This window comes from Pistacia vera, unplaced genomic scaffold (assembly GCF_008641045.1).
Source record: "Pistacia vera cultivar Batoury unplaced genomic scaffold, PisVer_v2 Contig206, whole genome shotgun sequence".
Taxonomy (NCBI): domain Eukaryota; kingdom Viridiplantae; phylum Streptophyta; class Magnoliopsida; order Sapindales; family Anacardiaceae; genus Pistacia; species Pistacia vera.
Window position 1 is genome coordinate 1,270,575 of NW_022196009.1, and position 11,762 is coordinate 1,282,336.

At 31.8% G+C, this 11,762-nt stretch overlaps 1 protein-coding gene across 1 annotated transcript; it reads right to left on the bottom strand.

The window, feature by feature from the left end:
- Positions 1–8,453: 8,453 nt before the first annotated feature.
- LOC116129003 (pentatricopeptide repeat-containing protein At4g21065-like) lies at positions 8,454–11,402 on the bottom strand. The gene has a single exon (XM_031414740.1). The coding sequence runs from the start codon at positions 11,400–11,402 to the stop codon at positions 8,499–8,501; it is 2,904 nt and encodes a 967-aa protein (XP_031270600.1). The 3' UTR covers positions 8,454–8,498.
- Between the last annotated feature and the right edge of the window lie 360 nt (positions 11,403–11,762).

Genomic DNA, 11,762 nt, shown 5'->3' on the forward strand with positions numbered 1-11,762 from the left:
ATGAGCTGACTGACTTACAAATGATGGTACAAGAAAGAGAAAGCTTTCGTATTACAGAGAGAATAGCTAATCAAGAGTAAAATGTGCGAATCCCCTGAATGAGAGAGGAGCTCTCAATTTATAGTGGGATGGATTAAGACAATCATCACTGAATCTGTGAGTTGGTGGGATTATCCGTGCAAATCCTTCTTTATCTCACATTGCCCACCTTCTATAGTGATTTGCGCAATTTGGCGCAGGGATTGGACACGTGGGATCACCACAGCTCCTGGCAGGTCTGGCACGCACCCACTATTCTAACAGAAGCAGACTGCAGGTGAACCCATGTTCTAACTTTTGTACGCTGACTGGACCTTACGTCAACCCTATATTTTTCGGGCATAACAATTCTTTTCTCAAGGAATGAAGTAATAAGGTTTTATTTTATATTTGATCTTTGCATTATTCCTCATCATCAAGCAATAAATTAAATTCATATAAGTATGGCTGTTTCCAAGTGGCATTGATTCCACATTACAAATGTGTTTGAGCTTGAACTATCTAGCTTAGAACAAACAAATTTATGTATTGTTTCCGATGTCCTTTTTAGTTCATATTGTATTAATTTTTGTTGATTTATTCATGATAATTGTTGCAATCAATTTGTCGAACAATTTTTTATTCACCTTATATATTATTTGTTCATGGTAATTGTTGCAATCAAGTTTGCGAACAATATTTTATTCACCTTATATATTGTTTATCTGAAATTTAATATTTACTACTGCTTTTCGATACATGGTTAAGTGTATTGTATATTTTTTGACACAATGTATTTGCGAATAATGGATCAATTTTTACGTGGAACTTCGTATTGTTGATTATTATTTTTGCAGTTGCAATCAAGTTGTTGAACGGTATTTTATTCAACTTATGTATTGTTAGATGAATTAGGACGACACTCAGTGTATACTTTTCTTCGCTCTATTTTCTTTTTGTTACAAAGAATTCTAATTTCCAAGATATTTATGGTATAAAAATGCATTTATGGTAACATTTTGGCATTAAATTATGTCTGCATAATATAATTTATTTAGGATATTATGCAAGGTTGTTAGATTTTTTTTTAATTTTATTTAAGATAAAATAATGTCATTATTTAATATACAAATAATGCATTAGTTTTAGCAGAGTATTCTAAATTGAAATATAGAACACTCTGTACATAGATTAGCCAATGTATTAGACATTGAAATTGCCTGTAAACGACAAAACTACATATAAAATTTTAACATTTTAGTTGATTAGTAAAATGTTATTGAATTTTCAGCTTGTAATTAAAATAAATCTTTACATCTACATTAAATATATATTTAAAATTTGTACAAATTTAATACTCAGTATTTGGTATATAGTATTTTTATTATTTATTTCTTTAATTATCAATTCAATATAAAATTAACTTCAATACAAATAATTTAATGCTACACAAACAATTAATAATAATGTAAAAAAAAATATTCTATAAACATACCTGTGCAATGCGCAGGCTTTGAAGCACACCCTTACTATTGCTTGCCATGTAGGATTGCTGAAAATTCTATAATTGTAGTCACTTGCCAAACCATTCTATTTAATTGTAAGAGTCAAGATGCAAAGCTATTTAGATTGTACAATACAATTACAATAGGCCATTTGCCGAACATTATCCATTAACAATTGTAATATTATAATGTCCTTTTTAGTTAATACTATATGAAAAGTTTATTTCATACCGTTCATCATAATTGCTGCAAGTAAGTTGCCGAACAAAATACGATCAATAAACATATCAAAGGAAGATTGTGCTAAAGAATTACAAGAGACCAGATGTCGAACCATTATTCATTGTACTATATAATTGTAACAGGTAGTAGTAAATTGGTCAAATTTGCTCAATAAAAATCCAATTGACGAATGATTTGAATATTTGGAAACTAGACAGAAAGAGCTTTAATTTGATATATTATACATTAAATTTTAATAACTATAGACCTATTGTCGAACCATTCATTTTGTCATTACACATATTTCGGTTTCCCCCGTTTCTCAGTTTCCATTGAACAATCAGTAGTAAATTGACCATAATTTGCTCAATTAAAATCCAATTGATGAACGGTTTAAATATTTGGAAACTAGACAGACAGAGTTTTAATTTCATATATTATATGCTGAATTTGGATAACTGTGGACCCACTGCTGAACCATTCATTTTATCATTACACATATTTCGGTTTCCACCGTTTCTTGATTTTCACTAAACAGTCAGTAGTAAATTGGTCATAACTTGCTTAATAAAACTTCAATTGACGAGTGGTTTGAATATTTGGAAACTAGACAAAAAGTGTTTTAATTTTATATACTATAACCTGAATTTTGATAACTGTAGACCCATTACTGAACAATTCATTTTATCATCACACATATTTTGGTTTCCCCCATTTTTCGGTTTCCACTGAACAGTTAGTAGTAAATTGGTCATAACTTGCTCAATTAAAATCCAATTGATGAACAGTTTGAATATTTAGAAACTAGATAGACATAACTTTAATTGGATATATTATACGCTAAGTTTGGATAACTATAGACCCATTGTCAAACCACTCATTTTATCATCACACACATTTTGGTTTCCTCTGTTTCTCAGTTTCCACTAAACAATCAGTAGTAAATTGGTCATAACTTGCTCAGTAAAATTCAATTGATGAACGATTTTAATATTTGAAAACTAGATAGATAGAGATTTAATTTGATATATTATACGCTGAATTTGGATAACTGTAGACCCATTGCCAAACAATTCATTTTATCATCACACATATTTCGGTTTCCCCTGTTTCTCGGTTTCCACTAAATAGTCAGTAGTAACTTGACCATAACTTGCTTAATAAAAATCCAATTGAAAAATAGTTTGAATATTTAGAAACTAGACAGACAGGGCTTTAATTTGATATATTGTACGTTAAATTTAGATAATTGTATACCCATGGCCGAACCATTCATTTTATCATTACACACATTTTGGTTTCTCCCGTTTCTCGGTTTCCACTGAACGGTCAGTAGTAAATTGGTCATAACTTGCTCAATAAAAATCCAGTTGATGAACGATTTGAATATTTGCAAACTAGATAGATAGAGATTTAATTTGATATGTTGTACCCTAAATTTGAATAACTATAGATCCACTTCTGAACCATTCATTTTATTATCACATACATTTCGGTTTCCCCTATTTCTTGGTTTCCACTGAACGATCAGTAGTTAATTGGTCATAACTTGCTCAAAACAGATCCATTTGATGAGCAGTTTGAATATTTGGAAACTAGACATATAGAGCTTTAATTTGATATATTATACTCTGAATTTTAATAACTATAGACACATTTATGAACCATTCATTTTATTATCACACACATTTCAGTTTCCCCTGTTTCTTGGTTTCCACTGAACAATTAGTAATAAATTGATCATAGATTGATCAATAAAAATGAAATTGACGAACGGTTTGAATATTTGGAAACCAGATAGACAAAGATTTAATTTGATATGTCATACGTTGAATTTGGATAACAATAGACCCATTGCCGAACAATTCATTTTATCATTATTCACATTTTGGTTTTCCCCGTTTCTCGGTTTTTACTACACAATCAGTAGTAAATTGGCCATAACATATTCAATAAAAATCTAATTGACGAACGGTTTGAATATTTCGAAACTAGACAGATAGGGCTTTTTATGACATATTATACACTGAATTTGGATAACTATAAACCCATAGATGAACTATTCATTTTAATATACTAAATTAATATATCAATTAACATTAACATGCCCATTGATAAAAAAGTTAAACAAGTACTGCATTTTTATATCATCATTTTTCTCAAATCTATTTTTTCATTCTCCCTTTTTTTGATGGTCTACCTCTACCTCTTTTTTCTTTCTCCACATCTTTTGCTGTAGATGATACTTGTACTGCATTTTTATTAGGCATTCTTTGTCCTTTGATATGAATAGAAAGACATAGCCTTCATTTGTTGCAACACCTCTGAATAACACTTTTCAGCCTATGATAAAAAGAAAAATTTTAAAATTATATATCAACAAATTAAAAGTTAAATAGGAATACATTACATTTAGAAACACATATTGATTCAAGTCTACGGTACAGATTTTCTACATTCAAAGCCAACTGATGTTTTTCATTTGTTAAGCTTTCTATCTGTGTTCTAATAAAAAAAAAAAAAAAAAAAAACACAAAAACGATAAATAATACTTGATAAAATACGACATTTAAAATAATTAAAAAAATATATATTCTAAAACAATTCTGATACCTTCTTTCTTGAGTTAAAATACAAGCTTTTGAATTTTGCATAACAAAGACACACATTCTTATGAGGCGAATATTTTGTTTCTTGACTTTGTAAAAGTTTTGTTAAGTAATCAAGTTTGTCTTCCAACTTCTTCTTTTCAGAAACTGGTACATCGTCTGCTACTTCGTCAAATACAACAGCTTCATCATCTCTCTCACTTTTAGTAAACACAACTGAATCAATCAAACGATCAATTTCCTATTGCCGACTATCTAAAAACGAACCCTCAAGCCTTACAGAATGTCTAACATTATCATTAATGCCTCTCTTCTATTTCCTTTTTGAAGAAACATCTAGATGTGTTTGTTTTATTATTCCTATCCTATCTTATTCAAAATACATATTTTTTCACTATTCACAAAACCCAATCTTATTCTATTTAACTCAAAAATATTTAGTTTTTTTAACCCTTAGGTTTGTTAATTTAACTAAACATCCCAATATTAAAAGTTTATAAATTGATAAAAACATCTCCACCCACCTACCCACATATTCCTAGCAGTCGGCTGTCGGCATTTAATGGGTGGAGGTATTTTTGTTAATTTTAAAACTTTTATTGTAGGGGGTGTTTAACTAAATTAATAAATATAGGGGATTAAAAAATAATCTTACCAAACACATTTTCAAATTCAAATCCTATCCTCGTAATGATAACCCAACTCAACTTTTTTAAAAATACTACTCAAAATAATAAAACAAATACACCCACGTCATTCACACACTGTTTTCAGTTTTCAATGCTATCAAGATTAAGACTTTATTATAAATGCAAAAAAAAAAAAAAAAATTAATAAAATAAAATAAATAAATAAATAAAATCAAATAACTAAAATATATCAACAACTAACTATAACAAAATAAAGATTTACAACCAAAAATAAATAAACCTCCTACAACAATCAAACTTCCCTTCATTTGGTTAGAATAGAACTTTTACTGTTATATCATTATTCAATTAACTAAAAGCCTTTTAAATAGGCAACACATCAACAAAAAAAAAACTGAAAAATAGCAACAACTTTTAACCACTAACTCGTACTCTACAACGCTCCTAAAATGCCTAAATACTAGATCTAAACTGTCGACTTCTAAGGACCCAAATCAAAGACAACTTTGAAAAATTGGTAACAAAATCTCCTTTAAACTGATGTTTTTGTTTAATTTACTCCTACAAAAATCAAGCTTCACTTAATTTCCTTACAATAGAAAACCCTAACTCACTATTCTATTAATAACAACAACAAATTTGACATGGAAAAACAAAATAATGGTTCCATTATCTAGCATTATGTCGAAATAAACTGTTTAACAAATTAAAAACTTATAATTCATAATAAACCTACTCTCTATAATCTTAATAGTCAACAATAGTAACAAAAAAATAAACGAAACCAAACATAACAAAGAAATAGGACAAACACCAGAAGTAAATCGCAACAACAGCACCAGATGCCACTAACACAATCTTCAATCTTCAAAGAGAGAAAGAAATTAACAATGCCAGTGAACGAATGCAAAACGAAAAAGGGAAACACAAAAATTAAAAACCTAAACAAACTAATAAATCGGTTAAATACCCGATAAAAAAACCGATTTAACACTTATAAATAAACCGGTTCAAACATGCCAGTTCACACTTACAAATAATTTACTGAATTACTAAAACATGTTGCTATTATTACTAACAATTGGCATGCCGGTTCACACTTACAAATAATTTACTGAATTACTAAAACATGCTGCTATTATTACTAACAATTGGCTGCACCATTTCCTTATAATTGTAGCCATTGTTGAACAATCATGTTTAATCCTATAATTTTAACCATTGCTTAACAATCCTGTTTAATGTTAACAATCAAGATGCAAAGTCATTAGTTTGTACAACACAATTAGAATAGATTATTTGTCGTACATTTCCCGTTACCAAATGTAATATTGTAATGCCCTTTTCAATTAATACTATATTAAAAGTTTTTTTTTTGTTTTGTTCATGATAATTGATGCAATGAAATTGCCGATCAATATTTTTTTCGCAAATCTTGAGTACCTTCTTATTGCAAGAATCTCCAGATCAAAACCATCAACTTCAAACCTATCTAGTACAGTAATAGTATATTACAGTAAACTAAGTTTTCATTCCGTGACTTACTTTTTTCACCAATAACAAAGTCATTAATCTTAATAAATAAATAAATTATCATTGTTGATATGAAAATTCTCACCAACCACAGAGATCCGATTGACCTTAGTGGAATCAGAACAGATGTGGGCATGATACGGATAATCAACAATGAGTGAATGATAAATGCAATAAAGTAAAAGATAATAAGATTCTTAAAGTGGTTTGGCGAGGTAACCTCTTATGCTTACGTCCACTATTCTTGTATTTGTTGTGAGAGCTTACAATAAGAGTTCTATGGAAAATTTCTAACCCCTTTTTCATCATTTGAGAGGGTTTATATTCAAGGTTTGTACAAAGGAAAGAGCAGAAATAAAGGGATTACAATTGATCTGAACTGTAACTCCGATATTCTCATGATTGGGCGTTGTGATTGCACAAAGATTGTTGTTAATTTGGTCATTCTCGTAATATTTGAGATTTGAAGTTATCTGGGAATTGATTGAATGACGTTCGCGGTGGGGTCGAACTATATGTCGACAAACTTATGCTAGGTCGGACAACCAGTAAAGTCGGACTGATTCTAGGTCGATCTAATACCTCGCTACTCACCGAGCTTGATGGAAAAATCATACACAACAATCATAAATGTTGAAAACATAACTTCTATTTATACAATATGATAAAATTAATATTAATTCTTTTGTACATAATATTTCTTTATACTAGCAATAAATATATAATATTTATTTAATATATAATATTTTATTTATTGATTTCTTTAATTATCAATACAATATAAAATGAACTTTAATGCAAAAAATGTATATTTAAAACAAAATAAATAAATAATAATAATGGAAACAAAATATAATAAACATACCTGCGCAACACGCGGGCTTTCCATCTAGTTGAAGTATAAATCTGTAGTTGTGTATGTTGTATTCTATGTACAAGAGAGAACGTATGGTATTATACAGAGAATATCAAAAGTAGAAAGACTAGCAAAGATTATTCCAAAAATCATTTTATTGAAATTAATTATGAGGTCACGATGACATAAATGTAATTCAAAAATATCATTTGCCCATTTAACCATTTAAGTCCTTTTGAACTTTCAAATTCCTTGGATACATAAATTTTCAAAATATTTCCACCTATAAGTAATTTCACTAATTTTAATTCCCCAAATGTCCAAGGGTTTGTTTCAAAGATAAATTTAAACATAAAATCACATAATCTAGCTTATTTGCCTTTAACGAAAAATTATAGAAACAAAAATAACCAGAATGTGTTAAGTCAAACACTATTTAGTATATTTTAATTAAGCTATCAAACTATATTATTAAATGTTAAACTTCATTTATACTATATCGAGTCTAGCATAGTCTAAGGCCATATTCTAGTAATATGATATTTGTTGTTTCACTAAGGGTACAATTAATAAATCATTAGATTATATGATTGAATTTGTACTTTAAATAAATCTTATACATTTTAAGAAAGTGTAATTATTGAGATAACTACATTTGTCCAAACCTAAATTTTCTCTTCATTTGTGGGTTCGTTGAGTATTAGTGGTTCTGAAAGTTCAAATCCTACATGGCCACAATTCTCAGATTGGCCAACATAATTTAAATATTTTTAACCACCTTTGGGTGGTCAAGTGGTTAGACACAGACTCTTAGATGTATTATTCAAGAGGTCTTAAGTTTGAATTACTTTAGTTCTTAATAAGGATGGCCACTGGAGAGTATATCTGGTCGTTAATTTCAAGGCCCCGAGGTTTAATCGAGGTATGTGCAAACTGACCTGAACACCCCGATTACCAAAAAAACAAAAAATAAAAATTAATATCTATGCATACGTGAAATATTACATTTTTGTATACACCTATTACTTAAAGATAATTACATAAAGAACATTATATCTCTTGGTATTTGCACAAAAAAGGGCTACAAATATACAGTTGTAATAAGCTACCAAATATCTCTGCAGCTGCAATTGCCACCTATGAAGTGGTGAAAATTGCTGGGATCCTTGACAACTATTTCTCTGTCAATGAAAGTTGAGATTAACTTGCAAGCATAGTGGCAATGTCCACACATCCTAACACTCTTCATTACCCTTATAGGCAATCCATGGGGTAATGTAATAAGCCCCAAAGCCACTGCCTTCATCTCACTGTGATGAAGACCTCCACCATCATATTCTTCCTCCTCTATCGTGGGCATTAGCTGTATCCTATTCACTACATATCCAGATTCCTTCATCTTCTCTTCTATTTCTGCTAATTTATCAGAAACCTCCTTACTTGGTTTCTGGTCTGACACAAATTCATAGATTTTATTCCTTATTTCTATCCAACTAGAATTTGTTCTCATGGTTCTGTTTTCAACCTTCATTTTAGATGCATCATCCCACTTACCTAGCATCAAGAAAACCTGTTTAAGAAGTATCTGTGTTGAGCAGTCACTTGGATCTAATTCTACCAGTTTCTCTAAAGCATATTTTGCCACTTTCATATTACCATGTACACGGCAGGACCAAAGAAGAGTTCTCCAAATCAAGGCACCTAATTTGACTGGGATGATCCCATTGATAAAATTCTGCACTTCTTCAAACATTCCAGCTCGACTAAAAGCCTCAACCATGCAGGAATAATGCTCTTGTGATGGTTCAATTACATAAACCTCCTCCATTAATGTGAACAAACGATATGCTTCATCTACCATTCCCATTTGGGCATATGCCTTCAAGGCTGACTTAAATGTGCTTGGGTCCATGGAATTATTCTTTCGTTGCATATCTTTAAACAAATACAGAGCTTCTGATGGCTGACCATGACTCACTCTAGCAGAGATGATAGATCTGTACGAGAGAGGGTTTTTCTCAGGCATGGATTTGAATGCCAAATCTGCATCGTCAATTATACCACATCCTGAATACATGTTAATTAAACAATTGCGGGTTGTAGGGTGTGAGATGACACCCCTCTTGGTCATGTAGGCTTGTGCTTGTCTCCCCACATTCAGAAGCACTGGATTTGCACAAGAGTTTAGAATGTAACAAGCAGAGTATGGATCAACAAACCCATAACACATTTGAATCCTTCTTAGAATTTGATGAACCATTTCATTGTCCTTGGCCTTTATGCAGGCTTTAAGAAGTAAATTCCACGAGATGTCAACACCCGAAATCAGGGAACAGAGCTTAAGAGCTTGTTTATAATGCCATAGTTCTGAATAAAGATGCATGAGCATGTTGACGACAGAAACATTTGATCCATAACCAGCTCTCAGTATCTTGCAGTGTAATTCTCTTCCCTTTCTAAGATCCTGCAAAACTAGACAAGCTAGAAGAACAGAAGTGAAAGTAAATTCATTAGCTTCAATATAGTCAAACTGCATTTTTTGGAAAAGTTCCAGGGCCTCAGCATACCACTCATTCAGACAAAACCCGGAAATGAGAGCTGACCATGTAGCTGTCCCTGGGTCTTTTACTCTCATAAAAACCCTTAGAGCAGCTTCCGAAATACCACACTTGAAATACATATCAATTAGAGAGCTTATAACGTATGGATCAGAATTCAGATCGAGTTTTATAATCAAGGAATGGAACATTTTCCCTGTTTCAAGATTGGACAGTAAAGAGCACCATTTTAGCATGCTTGCGATAAAATGTCCATTAAATTTCTCTCCATTAAAATAGTTATATAACCTCATAGGAAGGTCTGCTCGTGGATTCAAGATCTCATGGTTAACACACTCAATATACATATCTAAAAGAGAACCAAACACATATTGATTAGATTCTAAACCAACTCTTATTATATGCCCGTGAACCTCTCTGCCAAGATCCAATTTGTCTACACTAGTGATTGCCTTAAGGCTACTAGTTATAGTGAAGTCATCACATTCAGAAACTTCCTCCATTAAAATTCTGAAAACCTTAAGACCTTCAAGGTAAAGCGAGTTATGAACATAACCCATAATTAATGTGTTCCAAGAAACCAAATTTCCCTCAAACATTCCATCAAAAACCCGTCTCATCCCCTTTGAATCACCACATCTTGCATAAAAATCCATTAGACTGTTCTCTAAAAACAAGTAGGTCCCAAAACCCATCTTAATCATACAGCAATGAATCTGCTTACCAAACTCCAACTCCTCCAAATTGGCACACCCTTTGATCACCATTGAGAAAACAAAACTATCCAACTCAACACCACAACAAATCATCTCAAGAAAAATCCTCAAGCCCTCTTCTTCAAGCCCGTTCTTCACATACCCACTTAACATGGAACTCCAAGCAACCAAATCAGGCTTCTCAAGTCCTTGAAAAACAGCAATAGCATCATCAAGACGCCCACAACTCGCATACATATTCACCAACGCATTATACACAAACCCATCAACCACACCCCCTCTTTTTAAAACAAGTCCATGAACTCCACACCCAAAACTCAAGTCCTTAACTCGAGAACACGCGCGCAATACAATAGAGTAAACAAAAGCATCAGGCCACACCGACCCGTGACTCAACATAAAAATAAACATCAAGAGTGTTTCATAGACGGGGCCATGTTTCGTGTACCCGGACATGAGGATTGTCCAAGAAATGATAGTTCTCTGAGAGTGAGGCATTTGATCGAATAGATTCCTTGCTTGTTGCATGGAGCCTGCGTTTACATAAAGCTGAAGATAGAGGTTGAAGTAAAAAAGAGGAGGTTGGGAAGCAGTTGAATGAGTTTGAAGGGTGAGATTTTTTGGGTTGAAATTGAGATTGGTTTTAAGATGGGGTTTGATAGAATAATGATTTAAGAGAGATAGAGGAGGAGGAGAAAAGGAGGAGATGGTGGCAGATGGTAGCAGAGATTTCATGAATGTTGATTGTTATATATTATTTATTTATTTATGTTTAACTTTTAGAAGTGAATATATAAGCAAGTAATGTGAGGAAAACGAAGGCAAAGGGAGAAGAGGAGGTCTGAAATGAGATGGTGGGATGAGATGAGAGTTCAATGAGGTTGTGTGACTGTGAAGTACGTAGTGCTGGTGGTGGTCCATGGCCAAGTGAAGATTGAAGACGACAAGGGCGGGCCTAGGCTGTGCAAAACCGGGTACCCGAATCGGTTTTCTCCCGGTTTTTCAGGTACCCAAATATTCGGGTTAAAAATTGGATACCCACTTTATGACCCGGATTTTAATGAATTTTAATTTTTTACGTTTGAAATTTCAACA